Genomic DNA, 16,893 nt, shown 5'->3' on the forward strand with positions numbered 1-16,893 from the left:
AATTAAGTCCAAATTTTCACAGGTTTGTTATTTTATGCATGTTAAGATACACCATGAGTGAGAAGACTGGTCTTTGACAATTACCAAAGGTGTCCAGTGCCTTTAAAAATGTTGCCAAGAAGTGTGTCCAGCTGTGGCTGACACATGGTATCTAGTGTTTCTAGTATAGACTCGATAAGAAGAAGATTTCCAAAAAATAGAACATTCAAAGTATAATAAACGTCTACTGCACTGTGTGGAATGTCAACTTTGCCCTTCATTGAAACGTCCCCCTTCTCTGTAGGGTCGTTAGCATGTCTAGAAGATTGAGTCATCTGTACTTTTTATTCTCCTTAATTAGGAGTTAACTCCCAGAGTGAAATTTACACCTCATTAACTGTGTAACTCTTGACAGACAGTAACCAGCGGGCTTGTCTCGCCAATTGTATTACCTTCTGTCCAGGAGATAGATGATGGAAACAAATGGGATATCTCTCTTTTTCTTTCCATAACAATGAGGAAAATTCCTCTTAATAAGCTACGGAAACCGTTAAAGGGAATCAGTCAATGTCAAAGTAAAAGTCATCATGTTTTTCCAAGCGGAGCGCAGGCGTGAGTTGTTTTCTCAAGATTTTTCCCAATTTCAGGTTTTTCTCAAACTCCCCAATTCACCTTCAGATTTTCTTGACAGAAATAAAGCAACCACACCAAAGGGAGAAAGATTTAGTCCACATTTTGTCCGACCCTGCAGTTTTGTCTTTCTGCATGGTAATGCACAGAATCTGTTAACCTCCTGAGTTGTAACATCTGGAAGGTTCCGGGTCTAACAGGGCACCGAGGCCCGCTAGACATTTTCAGGACTTTTCACATTTTATCAAATCTCCCCCCTGAAAATAAGATCATTACAAGCCAAAGTGGTTGAGTTTTGTATTGTTCAGCATTAGTTTCTCTAAGACAATAGCTAAGGAGTGATGTATGTTAGAAGTATTTTTATCCAAATAGGGTAAAGATCGACTCGATGCAAGAGAGAATTTTTAGAAATATTGAGCCTTAGCAATAATAATAATAATAGTGGCTTCTTACATTGTATATAGTGAGCATATCGGTCACGCAGTGATGCTGAAGGTGCTTTAACATACAGTATTTTCCTGCAAGGTATAGTTGGGACCATGTTTGAATTATGAGACCTACTCCTTTGGCATCACAAAACAGCTTCATTTCGTTCCATGGTCTGCCATTTTGGGAGTCAAGTTACATGTAAAAATATGATTGGGATCTAACCACGCCCGTTGCCTCAAATGCGTGCTGATATACATGAAATCTGATTCCCAAAATCAGGCCTGATACTTCACAGAGGCAAACGAAGGCGATTGCCTCCATGCCAGCTGGTCATTGCCTTGGTGCCCTTGAAATGCACCAGTAGAATTTTATAATTTCCTCATAGTGTGTTCTTCGAGGAGAAAATGCCTTGCAAAATGGAAGCCTACATGCCTTCAAAACGGCACAGGATTTTACATTGATGATTATGAAAGGTGAATCGGATCAATAGGTGTGTTTTTGGTTATGATGATGTGCAGATAAAATTCAGGATTTTGAACTCATTGAGGCAATGCAGTTGGGGACTGACTGTATTTTTTATTATTATTATTTTGATTTATTCTGCCATTTCACAAAGTACAGTAACGATACTTGCAAACAAAAGTTAAACAACAGGGGAAAACAAATAATAAACATATTGTACAGAACTACATGTAGACTAAAGGTTAAACAGCCAATAAAGGATGATCTCAAATATATAGATATTACAGTTTTCTAATAGCTGCAGTCCCTAGGAAACATAACAAAAAATATAACAAGTCTCTTACCTCACGTTAAAACATGGTAAAAATGGGGTTTTTCTCCAGAATGCTCCCAGCCAAGTTTCTGAAAAAGGCAGAGGGGCAAACAAACCCGCGCGCTAAAGGAATCGTGACGTCAGTGGCGGCTATTTGATGTGGAAAATAGCGCCCTCAGTTTGCCAAAGCTGGAGAACTGTGTTCAAGCCCAATTAGGGAAAAATCGTCACTGGCGTCAAGGGGTCATTATAATAGATAAGCCGTTTTTGACTCTCGGCTGAAAAAGCCGCGCGGCCGGGTGCATTTTTGACTCGAGTTATTCATTACTAAATGCAAATTTTGAGAGTAAAATGGTTATTAACCGGTATCTACGATGTCTATTTGGCCATAAAAAGGTAATAGTTGAAATATTGAGATCATCCTTTGTTGGCTGTTTAAATAGCAACTGAAGCACTGGTCCTGAATGAAGATGACTTACAGAAGGTTTGGAAACAACAAGGAACATGTGGAGAATAGATGAGAGATGAGAGTAGATTGGGTGGGGTGGTAGAGGAAACAGCAGGGAATTAGGAACAGAGACAACCCAGTTCATGCTGGCCAGGATTTAGTACACTTTTCAATTTGTCTGTAGTTTCAGTTTTGGGGCAAGGGTTTTGTGGATGGGTGGGACGGGGATCAGATGACGTTAAGAAAATCTGTAGTGAATAGTTCTACTTTGAACCCTTATTGTTTGATGTCGGAAACCAGCAAAATGTCAATATATGCTAGCATTCAGGTGGCTGTACTTGTAAATGGGGTTTTCATATTCCAAATATAGCCGTATACGTAGTTGATGGCATTTGGATTCATGTATAATAGTATCCGTGACATCCTCACCATCCCTCACCATCCCATGAATGATCTTTTTGTAAAGGTTTGCCGGTCCCGCTTTCCTGGAAAGATGCTTGTTACGTTAAATGTCGAGAAATTGGGGGGAAAGACCGGGCAATTAAGTTGATCTTTTTGTGATTAAGCACCCACATTTTTGATTCAAAGGAGATTGATGTGTAGTGTGTGTATTAAAGGGGTAAATGCATTGTGGTACACCAAAGTGAACTTGTTTTTCAAGCCATCATACAATAGTTTAACCAAAGCACCATTAATTTATGTTAATTTGCATTGTGGTTAGAGAATATTAAGTGTTTGTCGATTGAGGAAAGTACTGAGAACACACAGTGCTAAATCAGCCTTTTGTGAGGTATGGCGGACACTCAATTCAATAAGACATTTTTTTTATATTCTGGTGTTTGAAAATAGTACAAGATGAGAATTGATCAGCACATAGAAAGGTAACAACAACAAAAGCGCATATAAGTATACACAATTGATATAATGTTAAAGGGAAGGCACACGTTTGGTAATTGTCAAAGACCAGTGTTCTCACTTGGTGTATCCCATCATAAGCATAAAATAACAAGCCTGTGAAAAATTGGGTTTAATTGGTCGTCAAAGTTGCGAGAAAATGATGACAGAAAAAACACCCTTGTTGGACGAATTCGTGTGCTTTCAAATAGGAATAAAAGACTTCTGGCTTGAAGTCTTTAAAATTTTAGTGAGAAATTACCTCTTTCTCAAAAACTACGTTACTTCAGAGGGAGCGATTCCCACAATGTTTTATATAATCAACAGCTCTCCAATGCTCGTTACCAAGTCAGTTTTTAAGTTAATATTTGTTTTGAGTAATTACCAAACATGTACCTTCCCTTTAAAGCAAATGTAGTATAAAACACTATAGGAGTGCACTGTGTGGTTTGGGTATACTGACAGATTTACCCAAACCATATAGTGTTCTATTAATGTGTCCATCATATCTCAAAATGGCTTATACAGATCGGTGTAAGGGTTAAAATCAAATAGTATTCCTTATCACCGATGCAAAAATTAACATTCATTTAGTTATCAATAATTCTCAAATGAACTTTTTTTTTTTCAAGCACTTTTTAAAAATTTCCTTCAATATATGCACTCACAAACAAACAACGAAAAAACAAGAGGACAAATCATAGAAAACATATTAAGCAACATTTAAACATTTACATCTCATTCAAATAGCTTTAATTTTAAAATGTATTTGGACACCCGGCGGTATTACAATATGACTTGATTATTTCCATCATTTCTAGATATGAGCGGAAACGGCTTCGGAGTCGTAATTCGATCTTTTGAGAATAAAAAAAAAAAAGGTCCCTACTGGTCAAGAGAATCGGTGCAGGCATTGAAGACTCTTTATTAAGAGGAAATTGTATATTACACGTACCCGCAAATCAGCATGTGTAGGGGGGGTCTAAAAATAACACTTGTCGCAAAGTGAATTGCTAAGTGCATGCCTTCGTACATCATGACGGCAGACAGTACATGCTCTCTTGGGCATATTTTAAAGATAGGTTACTTTTCTGCTTTCTCTTGTCTAATGAAATTTAAAGGCACTTTACACGTTTGGTAATATTGTCCAAGACTAGTGTTTTCACTTGGTGTATCCCATCATAAGCATTAAATAACAAGCCTGTGAACATTTGGGCTCAATTGGTCATCGAAGTTGATGAAAGAAAAAACACCCTTGTTGGACGAATCTGTGTGCTTTCTTTTAATGTTTTAGTGGGAAATTACCTCTTTCTCAAAAACTACATTACTTCAGAGGGAGATGTTTCCCACAATGTTTTATACTATCAACAGCTCTCCAATGCTTGTTACCAAGGAAGTTTTTAAGTTAATATTTGTTTTGAGTAATTACCAAACATGTACCTTCCCTTTAAAGATATCTTATATACTGGGAAATTAATTTTATTTTAGATACTAAAGTAAGGAATGGTGCGAGAAGCAAGTCTCTATTAACAAACATTCAATTCATTTTGTGGTATATTTTTTAGTCTGTAAAATTTATCACAAAATGAAGTGAATTTTGTGGACACCAGCACAAGCACATCTTTGTATCTACACCTTTTTGGCACGTCCATTGTTTTGGATTGGCACCTTGAGTTCTTGCTGCACAGGCTGATAGGTCATTGGGCACCAACCTCCTACTTTAGCCTTCAAGGCTGTAAGAAGGAGCAACCCACTGAAGACTGAAGACATGTTTGAGGGTAATACTCACAATTACGTGAGACCTTAAACATCTTTTGCACACAGAAACAACAAATGAAGAAAAACTAAATTGTGGTGTTTTTTAGTATTGCTTTGCAAGGTTTCTTATATACAAAACTTCAATGCTCCACCCCACCCCCCCCCCCCCCAAACAAATAACAATAAATAAATAAATCTCAAAGAGTGACAGAACCCAGCCCAAAGTTTAAAAAGCAGTTACACTAATTACGTTTTTTTAATTTTTGTCTCAGGTTGGTTTCAAGTTTTTTTTTTTTTTTTTTTTTTTTTTTTTTTAGTTGTTAGTTGTTATCAGTGGTCACTTATACAAATATAAATTAACTTCATGTTGATGTGCCCACAATCTTTTTTAATTATTTATTTATTGACTTATTTATTTTGTGTTTTCTTGCTTTGTTTTCTTTGATTAATCGTTTTGCTCTTGTCTAGGTTTGTCTGTTTTTTGTCATTTTTGGTGTTTTTGCCGTAATGGAACTAAGCCTAACAAATTGGCTTTTGGGGGTTATCATTGGATTATTTTGTGTAGTATTTCTGTCTTGAGTTATAGTTTGGTTTATCTTATTTCATTGTCTTTTCTCCTATTGTTATGTATGTTTTCTTGCTGTATTTGTATCCGAATAAATCAATCAATCAATCAATCAATCAATCAATCAATCAACATACATAATGATAACAGATGTGATGATTACGCATGTATGTCCTTATTCTACTCTAGCACTAGGATAGGCTTTCACACTTGTTAATTACACTAATTAATTACTTAATTAGGAGAAGTCTTACACTATCCAGCCACAAACAACTAATCATGTTGAAACCTAGATCTTGTTAGTAAGCCATACAAATCGTTTACTACATGTATAGGCCAGGAAATCTTTTGATGTATGCACTTTTCGTTTGCAAAAATCTTCTACTGAAGCCAAGAAAAATCTTTTGTACGTCCTGATTTTGTCCCCCTTTTTTTTTCACCGAGCCATATAAATCCCACTATGAATTTGAATGGCCTTAATTTGTCAGGGAGCCCTTCCATTTTGTGTGCAGTGTATTAGGAGATTGACTGCCTTCCCCTAAAGTGAGGCGATCGGATGTCAATCTAAATGGGTACGGCCGAGTTTCAATACCTGGCTCGAATGTTAGGTGATAAAAATCACTTCTTTGACTTTAGTCTATGCTTCGTTTGAGAATATTTTTGTGGTAAAATAAAGGTGCACTGTGGATTTCTCAAAAGAGCCAAAGATCTGTGACTTCAGCGTGGGGGCCGTAAACTCCAGACTTGACAACTCTTGCGGTCTCTGTTGAGTCTGTTGAGTCTTTAACCTTTGTTTAATCTTTCTTTTGTATTATACCATAATATTTTTCTTTACACAGTCTAATGATGATGAGAGTAGAAAACATCCCTTGAAATATTTCTGTCTGAAATTTCATATTTGATGAAAAATAAATAATCTAATTTTGCGTTTCGAGTTTATCGCTCAGGGAGCGTTTTATTATTTTTGGTTTTAGCGTGGATGCACTGCAAAATTGTTATCGGGTTTTCACTATTCTCTCGTGACCCAGACGGGCGGTCGATCTTGAACTTCTACAAGTTAGTCAGTTTATGTATTGACCCATTTCACCTGATGTCTTCATCAGAAAAATCTTGAATGCGCCATACTGGTGGGCAATTTCACTGTGCGTTTTCATATATAACTCTATGCATTGAGTATGCTGTGCGTTATGCAGTGAAGTGCGCGTTTTAGGCGACGCGGCGTTAATACACGTAAACCTAACTGCCCACCAACATGGTGAGCGTGGCATCAGTCTCCGCGTGTGACACGCGTGCAAGGGGTCAATTTGGGGGATTACATAAAGTGCTTACACTGCCAGCAACTTGTTTTGCTAGCAAAACCAATTCTGTAATGTTCCTTTAAAATAAAAATATAATCTTTTTTTTATAGCTTTGATCCTTTGAATGATTTCCCCTTTTGAATTCTAATGAGGTAATGATATATCTCCCCAACAATGATGAATGGACAATGGTGTATGAACAATGGAAATATGGACAAATTGAAACACAAATAATCCATCAAGTATTGTATACCGTGCTTCAGAACACAATGTTCATTAACTCAAAAGAGAAACTCATGAAAAAAAACATTCATAACGAAATTGCCGATTGTCAAATTTATTTCAAAAGAACTGGATTTCTAATAGAACCGGAAACATAAATGATTCACGACTCTTCTGTGTCAATGAGAAACCTGCGGCTCCCTGAGGCACCGCAAGGTTTTGTCATCTGTATTTTTTTTTCTTCTTCTTTTCCCCCCCGCTGTATGTGACATTTTGGATTAGTAGGCCTACAGCCATCAATTGATGCAGTTTCTGTGGGTGGGACCTCCTTTTCTCAGAATGTCATGCTTCGTAAGGGTCTTTTATCTTTTGGGTTTTTCCCCCGCAAAACTCCCAAAAATACCAACCATTTACAAAAAAAAATTATTTGAGAATTACCATTAATTGTTTTAATTATCCTCCCACGAGGTATCGTGTACTTTCTTCTCTCCCCTTAAAATCGAAACCATAAGCAATTTCAAAAAAATAATAGTACAGGTTGTTGTCTTTATGGGGGATGTTTCCTTTGTTTTTTTAGTAGGTATTTTGTTGTGGTTTTTAATGCAACACATTCGGGATTACCCTGAAACATATTCTATAAGTCCTTCTAGCAAGAAGATGTTCCTCGTCCAAACAAAAGAAAATATTAAAATTATCTGAAAAAAAAACAAAATCTAAAATTTTGGTCGAAAAAAAATGCATTTCTGTAGTTTTTCATTGAGACGTAGGAAATATTCTCAAATTTGGCATTCATCTTCCATGGCATTCCAAATGACTATTCCTTTCAACAACCCATCTCCAGCCTGTAGACACTTTCCCAGTTTCTTCATACAAAAACAAATAAGGGAAAAAAATCCATTAATGCTTAATAATTTACGAACGATCCCAAAGATTAAATTTGCCTTCCAGTCTAGTGTGCATTTAAATATTAAATGAACCTTGAATATTTCCATGAACAATTTTCCTCTCGGAAGACATTTTGCTCATTTCCACCTTTTAGCTCATTATGTTTCACCCTTCTCTTCAAGCGAAATACACCCCTAACGGATAAATGAAATCTCCCGCAGGCTGTCAATCGCTTTTTATCATCGAAAAAATAACTGACATTTTGTTTTACGACCCAAAACAATTTGACTTCCCTCATTTATTAGATAATCCAAGGCCATTGTCAACGCTTTATTTATGCAGTTTCTGTTAATTGTTAATTTAGTTAAAGGGCTTAGGTACTTTTTGTTTGACACAAAACACAAAAATCCACAGATTTACATTAAACTTACATGGTCAAAAGATAACGATGATGAAAGCTTCCCCTTAAAATAGATCAGTTGCTGGGGTGCTGTAGTTTCAAGAAATGAGTAAAAAAAAAATACGAAAATAATTTTCTTCTGACAGTGAGGCGTATATTATTTCAGCATTCTACAATGGATTTACGCGACTCTCCAGAGAAACTTGCTCTGTGATATTCACTCATTTTCTCAAAAACGTGTCGACTAATAAAGCTGAAATTACTACTGGAAAATTATGCATCTCCATGACATCAGAATGCCAATTTCAGGGGGGTAGAGTGGTTGTAATGTAATATATGTTCAGCCCTATAGTGTGTCTGATGTGCCTGTTCGGAGTTTCCCTTTTGCACCAATGTGTTTTTTTATGTATTTGTGCAATGAAGGTAATAACATATAAAATAAAAACAAAAAACAAAATAATCATTACTTCAAATTAAAGTAAAAAATTGGTTAAAGGAACATGCTGCCTTGGATCGGACGAGTTGGTCTATCCAAAGCAATTTCGAGGCAAATTTGTGTAGATCATTGTCTTCTACTTTACAACATCTTTCTAACCTTATACATTTTATAACAAACGGTTACAAACGCTTTTCAAAGACCAACTCGTCCGATCCAAGGCAATGTGTTCCTTTAATAGCTTTACGTTTAGACCCTAGCAGAGTCTTTCTCAAAGGCTAAAAGGCAGTCATAACCAAACAAGTGCAGTCATTATGACAACAATTGCTTAGACATACCGCCTGAATTTTACTTAACAGGTTGATTTTGAAGCACTACTGGAATTAAGATGGATCACAGTGTTCTTTCCATCATGTTAAGGAAGTTTTTTTTTGTCATCGAATGAAAATAAAAATGTCAAGAACCTGCATTGAATTTAGCGGTGATCCTAAATTCTGAAGACTACAGAGAGTTATTAGAACTGCAGTTGGAGTTGAAACTTTACATGGTGGAAGTTTAGCTAAGAGAGGTTTCGCAGTGACACCATGTGGAGACCATGTGAATATTTATTTTTTGGAACCACGATGTCAATAAAATCTTCATTTTTTCCTGTAACAGAGATTTTGTGCCAATCTTAAAATTAAATTAAAAAGGTTTTGCTGAAACACCATGTGAATATCTCTTTTTTGGAACCACAGTGTCAATGAAATCTTAATTTTTGTTCATGTATTTTATGTTTTTTATGCCGATCTTAATATTTGTATCAAAAGCATTACCTGAAATAGATTTAATGAATCTACTAATTACTGTACCATAGAAAACTCTAATGCAGTAACAAAAACAAATGCAGTCAGTCTAAATTCTGATAAATGAAAGAGTTTTTTGGCATCGGGGTAAAATAAAAGACAGAAAATAGTACTCCTTCTTTCAGAATGGGCGGAGATAATGTACATGAACTTCTTCAGCAATCAAACGCTTATCCGACTGTATCTAATATTACTAACACTTATGAATGCACTGATGGAGCGTACATCTCTACAGCATTATAAAACCATTGTGATCGACTCAATCTCTCTCTCAGACTAAGGCAGGTGATCTACTCTCCAACGCCGCCGTGGAAAGTAATTTATGATTATTTCCACAGCGAGTCGATCTGGCATTATTTCTTTTTCTTCTTCTTCACCTCGCGTTAACCTAAATCTGAATAAGGGGGGAACTCATGCATTTGATGACATGTGTAATATAAATGTAGATGAGGTTGTCGGACAAGATGAAGTCGCCTCTTTAGTTCTTGAAGATCGTCGTTGAATTATTTGCTTCTGGCCTGAATCACATTTTTGTAATGCATATGTTTTTCTTTTTTTGACTGTTGCTGTGCTCAGTTGTTATTTATTTATTTGTTTGTAGTGGTGCAGTATTTATTCTTTGTAATTTTATAGTTTTAGCTTATTTTTTTAGCTCATTTGGGAATTTTTGTTAAGAGTAATGTAGTGGAAAACAGTTATCTTTCGCTGATGTACACGTAGAAGTATTTTGCTGGCCTAATATTCTAAGAAAAATCCAATAGGCCTAAGAAAGTAACTGCGATTGTTTTTAATATTCTATAAAAGCAATCCATTTTGGAGTCAGTTTAATATGTCCTGTTCCAGTGTTTTCCCACTAATGGGAGACTTTGAAGGAACACGTTGCCTTGGATCGGTCGAGTTGGTCTTTGAAAAGCGTTTGTAACCGTTTGTTATAAAATGCATTGATTAGAAAGATATTTTAAAAGTAGAATATAGAGATCCACACAAGTATCACTCGAAATTGTGTGGTTTTCCTTTTACCTCGTCGACAAACACGGTCGGCCATTTATGGGAGTCAAATTTTTGACTCCCATAAATGGCCGACCGTGTTAGTTCGCAAAGTAAAAGGAAAACCACGCAATTTCGAGGCAAATGTGTGTGGATCATTGTATTCTACTTTTAAAACATCTTTCTAACCATATGCATTTTATAACAAACGGTTACAAACGCTTTTCAAAGACCAACTCGACCGATCCAAGGCAACGTGTTCCTTTACCAGCTTCACACTCGAGTACGCGTTAGGCACACGCTTTAACTCGCCTCATGCTTTAACTCGCCTCATGCTGCGTTTTTGATGGTCGTTTGTGCCATGAAATGATTAATACTGGTCGCTCCTAATCTTTTTGGTTCGGCACGACTCTGCCGCGCTTGTCTGAAACAGGTGTTAGTCTTTAAGAGTCATTACCTTGATGGCTTCTTGGTGTTTCATCACCTTGACCACGAATCATTTACTACTCAAATCTGAAATATAAAACATACCTCATCTTAAGAAGCATCGGCAAGAAACACTCGTCTTAGAACCAAGTGTTCTCCCGAAGATTCTCCTGAAGCACTCTGAATTGAAATGCGGTCTTCTGAATGTCTTGGTGTTTATCTTCGGTTTTAAAAGCCCTATCTGTGCAATCTGGTGCATTGTAAATGGTTGTATCTTGATGATTTTTGTTACTCTGACCTTAAGTCAATCTTTATTTTTTGTGATCTTTTTTCTCTGTTGTGCCACACTTGGATCAGAACACTAGGTTGTGCATAGGGAGATCCCAGGAAACCCCACCCTTTCCCCATTCTGGAAAACGAAAAGAAAAGAAAAATATAGCATATAGCAAACAATCTGTAACACTATCCTATAGCCTTTATGTGCAACCACTCTCCCCCCCCCTTCCCTCCCCAACAAAAAAAAGAAAAGAAACGTACATCTTATATCAAAAGTGCCGTTTTTTGTAGGACTTCCTACCGATGGCCTTTATGTGCCACCTCCCTACCCCCACCCCCCTAAAAAAAAAAAAAGAAAAAAAAAGCATACAGCATATAGCAAAAATGCCATTTGTAAGACTTCCTCCCGATAGCATTTGTGTGCCACCATCCTCCCCCCCCCCACAGTCTGTTCCCCTTTTACCTTCTTCAGCTTCCTCCTGATATTTTGCAAACAATGAAATGGCATTTGGATGAACCCATGTTGACCAGCGGTTCATGCTCTGGTCGTTCTGCAAATCGTCTCGCTGTTACAGCGATGACTGCTGACCTTTCCAAGGTAGTGTGGGTATCTCATTTGGGGGGGGGGGGGGGGGGAGATATATATGCCTGAGCCCCCTGGCTCCTTAAAGGAGTAATGAAGAGTTCTTGCTCTTTTTGGGGTGGGTAGGGGTGGGGAAGGGTAAAGGCGCAGAGGGGAAAGTGGGGGTTGGGGATAAAGTAGACACACTCTCACTGACAAGTTACAGCGTTTTCAAGGGTTCTTATTAAGGGGAGGGAGATATGTACATGCACATGTATGCCTGAGCCTCCTGGCTGGCTCCTTAAAAGGTTAATGAATAGTTCTCTCTCTGTCTTTCTTTTGGATGGGGGTAGGGGTGGGTAGGGTGCGGGTGGGGAGATAAAGTAGACACACTCTCACTGACAAGTTACAGCGTTTTCAAGGGTTCTTATTAAGGGGAGGGAGATATGTACATGCACATGTATGCCTGAGCCTCCTGGCTGGCTCCTTAAAAGGTTAATGAATGGTTCTCTCTCTCTGTCTTTCTTTTGGATGGGGGTAGGGGTGGGTAGGGGTGGGTAGGGAGATAAAGTAGACACACTCTCATGTACAACTTTTCAGTCAATACAACATAATTACCAAGCTGTGAACTCTCAAATTCTGAAACTGTTTTAAAAAAAAAAAAATTAACGTGCAAATTTTAGTCTTTTTAACTACTGTTGTGTGTTTTTATTATTATTAATTTTTTTTAATAAACCTTATCGATTTGAATTGAACTGAAACAAGTAGAGTCAAAAAAATAGAACAATGATTTGTGTTTTGCTGGTTTTGCAGGCTTATATTTTTAATTTGATATCCAACAGCGGATAACCACTAGTTAAGAAACAAAAGATGTTAAGCAAAAATATTTGTGAAGCAAAAACAATTCTTGCTTAGCAGAACTGGGTTATCAGGCAAAAGGTCATGTGTTTATACATTGCTGGAAACTGGTTTATAAATAATGAGGATTTATGGCTTTAGCAGTGGCTGCGGATAAATACCGGAAGGTCCTATTCTTCAATGCTGTTGTAGCAGCCAAAGCCATAGCCATAGCCGCTCTATTCGGCTGTGGCTTTCATCTGGTAAAGCAATCGGTCATCGAAGTCGGGAGAAAATAATGGGAAAACCCACCCTTGTTTTTGCACGTTTCGCCATGTCATGACATATGTTTAAAATAAATCCGTAATTCTCGCTATTGTGAATTGATAATTGTTTTAATGTTTACTCAAAAAGTAAAGCATTTCATGGAATAATATTTCAAGAGAAGTCTTTCACCACTACCTTCTGTAAACCCTGTAAGTTATTTGTAAATCTGTGAACTTTTTTCTTTTTTCTCTGTTCCGAAAGTGTATAATGGCTTTAAGCATCATTCTCTGTTGAATAGCGCTTTGAAATTGGACCCGCCTTGAATGTGCCACAGTGTTATTAAAACTCTGGCCTGCCTGTCAGTTTGTTGGGCCCAACACCAAAACGATTATGATAGGGTAGACATGATCTGTTTACATGACTGGAGGGGGTTTGTTTGGGGGGCAGAGGTTTCCGGGGACAGGGTCGCTGGAGACAGACAACTGAAGAAGGGAAAATAAGAGAACAGACATCTGGGGTGATGGATCGAACAGGGTCTACGTCTAAGTCTACGTTTACAGATAAATATGAAAAAAATACAATTATTGCTTTCTTCTTCTACAAAGCTGAAAGAAATGATCAGAAATGATATTCTTCCTAAGTAGATACTTTATAGTCTGTTTTTTAATTTTATTTTTGCCCTTGGCAAAAATCTGGAAAATGCTGATTAAATAGTCTGAAATGTCTATTAAAGCGCACACCATGTACATGTAGGTCAGTCCTCATGGTCCTTGTACTTGCTAAAAATATTGCTACTTTTTTCCAAGGAGCAAATATGCCTGAATTATATGTATCGGTAAATAATAAAACGACTGATTGGGCAACTTTTGATCATTATGAACCAATACTTTTTACCTTTACAACATCAATGACTGTGTAGACGCTTGAAAAGGAGCGCAAACAAATAAATATTGACAGTTAGTACTGGTACCAAATATTCTGATAAATGTTTCCATGTGATGTTCACAGCCTGTTGAAGAGTGTGTTCTTCATGGTGCCGCTTTACCACAGACTATTGTTCTTAACGACCAGTAATGCACACGATTATAAGGGGTTGCAAGCTCAGACTTCCCTGGGAAACAGCACCATAAAATTGGACCTTGCTGATCTTTTTAGCCGTTGTGGTGTTTAACGATGTATCACGTTTAGCGTGGCCAGAATGATTGGAGTATCAAAATGGGTTTAATTTATTACCATTTAATGGCATCATAAATTTGTCGCTTTGAAAGTGCTGTGTAATTTACAGGGCTGGTACACCAGTTGTTTTTTAAAGAGTTCATTTCTGTTTTGGTATTTCATCTTTGAAGGGACATGGCCAGATGCATTTTGCAAAGCGCATGTCCATTGGATACTCCTATGGAAGGGGCATCGTGGCCAAGACCAGGGCAACCAGGCCAGGACATGGGCAACCGAGTCCAGGAACAGGCCAACCGAGGCCCCGAGGCCAGGAACAGGCCAACCGAGTCCAGGAACAGGCCAACCGGGGCCAAGACCAGGGCAACTGAGTCCAGGAACAGGCCAACCGGGGCCAAGACCAGGGCAACCGAGTCCAGGAACAGGCCAACCGGGGCCAAGACCAGGGCAACTGAGTCCAGGAACAGGGCAGCTAAAGTCATGCCCTGTGTGTGATTCCAGTCCCACTGAGTCCTCTACTGTGTTAAGATCTAATATTGTCTTTCTTTATCTTTTTTTTCTCCTGTAGTGAAACTGTGTTTTTCCTTCACCAAATTTTCTACAAAGGACTGAGTGCAAGAATGGAACACTGGCCCAAACTAGTGCTAGGTAGGTCAAATTTGCATCTCAAAAATAGTCCCATTTTGTCTTCTGAGTACACCTCATAGAAATAGAACCCAGAGAACTCTGAGCTCGGCTGCCCTCTGTGTGCGTCTATGGACGCGGCGTATCGACAACACGCAATACGCGTGTATGGCAAACGATCATCGGGTGACACGCGTGTATGGCAAAATGAGCATCACGTGACACGTGTGTATGGCAAAATGGCAAGATGTCAGTGCACATAGACCGTTTCTAGTGTGTTCATTGGTCAAAGTTTATTACGTCACTGTATGGCAGATTATACTGCCATACACACATGAAAAAATGGCGTACGCGCGTCCATAAAAAAGGTCTCACAAAAAAATTGCATGCACAATGGCGCACTCAGCGTTCTCCTGGTTCTATTTCTATGGTACACCTGTATACTTCAATACTCCACATAATCGAAACAAACATATTTATAAGAAAAAAATTCAAAGATTTAAATGAATCATTTTGTAGAAAAAATTGAATGCAGGTTCACAGTCATGCTGCTGTACATTTCAATCTCTACACAGGTTTCTTCTTGGACCTATTGGTACAAGTTCTGAGGGTTGCTTGGATTCATAAAAAAAAAAGATTACGAGAAGATTGAGTTAGCTGTTCTTGAAATGACATATGAAATGAATCCACAAAAACATAGTTTTTGCCTGACGTTTCGACCCTAGTAGGGTCTTTCTCAAAGGCTTAATGACAGTAAAAGGGAAACAAGTGTTCTGTACTTGTTCATGTGTGTTGTGTTGTCATTTAGCCTTCGAGAAAGACTCTGCTAGGGTAAAAACGTCAAGCCATTTTAGCCATTTTTGGCAATTCAATTTTTTTCTATAACTGATGCCCTGTATCTATCCTCCTCAGGTGATCTCTTCGACATGCTGCTGCCAATGTTGTGTATATACAATGAGTACGTTAGGAATCACCATTACAGTCTACAGGTGCTGGCCGAGTGTAAACAGAAGAATCCCATGTTTAATCAGCTACTGAAATGCTACGAGGCCAAGCCGGTGTGCGAAGGCAGATCCCTCGAGACATTCCTCACCTACCCCATGCACCAAGTAAGTTGTTTTTTTCCCTCGCTAAAACACCATTGAAGGGCCCGTGTCAATTGAGGCACTGAACGGGAACACCAGTCCCAGACAATCTGAACAAGACAAATTTGCAGTTCATTTTTTTTTTCCCAACATGTCTGAACTTTGTATCTCCTAAAATAACACTTTTGTTTGTAGGTACAAGTTTAAATTTGTCAAAGCGTTCAATCTCGCTTTAAAAGTATTATGCTCTGATTTATACACTTTTTGCAAAATCTCGTTTTTTTTACTTACCGATTGTGAGATTTATTGTTTGAAAACATGTTTATTATACTACCAAAGTGTTTCTTAAGTGCATGCTGTGCATGCACATCGCCTGTAGCAATTGACCTGTTTGGCTAAGGCCCAAGATATTTGATATTTTTACTGTAAGGCGCCTTTTGATTTGTACAGAAAATGCCCTGTATAAATGTCATTACTATTATTATTGTTATGAAACCAGTTTGGCCTCTAGTTTGAGCTACCGGCTTGGGCTCCTGCTTTGGCTTTGGCTTGAACTCCAGTTTGGGCTCCTCCTTGGACTCCAGTTTGGGCTCCCTCTTGGACTCCAGTTTGGGCTACCCATTGGACTCCAGTTTGGGCTCCCCCTTTGGACTCCAGTTTGGGCTTTGATTGGGCTCCGGCTTGGGCTCTGGCTTTGGCTTGAACTTCAGTTTGGGCCTTCCCTTGGACTCCAGTTTGGGCTTCCCTTGGACGCCAGTTTGGGCTTTGATTGGGCTCTGGCTTGGGCTCTCGGCTTTTGCTCCAGCTTGGGCTCTATAGCTTGGGCTTGAACTCCAGTTTGGGCTCCCCCTGTGGACTCCAGTTAAGGATCCGGCTTGGATTCCAGTTTGGGCTCTGGATTGGGATTTACATGTACCTTGGGCTCCGGCTTGGGCTCTGGCTTGGACTTTATTTGGGCTCCCCTATTGGACTCCATTTTGGGCTCTTTATAGATTGAGTTTGGATTGGCATCTGGCTTGGGCTCCCGGCTTAGGCTCTTGTTCGGGCTTTGGCTTGGGCGACCAGGTTGGGCGCCAGTTTGGGCTACTGTTT

At 38.5% G+C, this 16,893-nt stretch overlaps 1 protein-coding gene across 3 annotated transcripts in view; it reads left to right on the plus strand.

Annotated features, from left to right (window-relative positions):
• The window catches only part of LOC139941398 (ras-specific guanine nucleotide-releasing factor 2-like), a 103,333-nt gene that overhangs the window by 54,947 nt on the left and 31,493 nt on the right, over positions 1-16,893 (plus strand). For all 3 annotated transcript variants that reach the window (XM_071937868.1, XM_071937869.1, XM_071937870.1), the window contains exons 7-8: positions 14,661-14,740; positions 15,629-15,825. In XM_071937868.1, the coding sequence (XP_071793969.1) occupies positions 14,661-14,740; positions 15,629-15,825 (277 nt within the window). The remainder of the gene's footprint in view (positions 1-14,660; positions 14,741-15,628; positions 15,826-16,893) is intronic.

Source organism: Asterias amurensis, chromosome 9 (genome assembly GCF_032118995.1).
Source record: "Asterias amurensis chromosome 9, ASM3211899v1".
In the NCBI taxonomy this organism is placed as follows: Eukaryota; Metazoa; Echinodermata; class Asteroidea; order Forcipulatida; family Asteriidae; genus Asterias; species Asterias amurensis.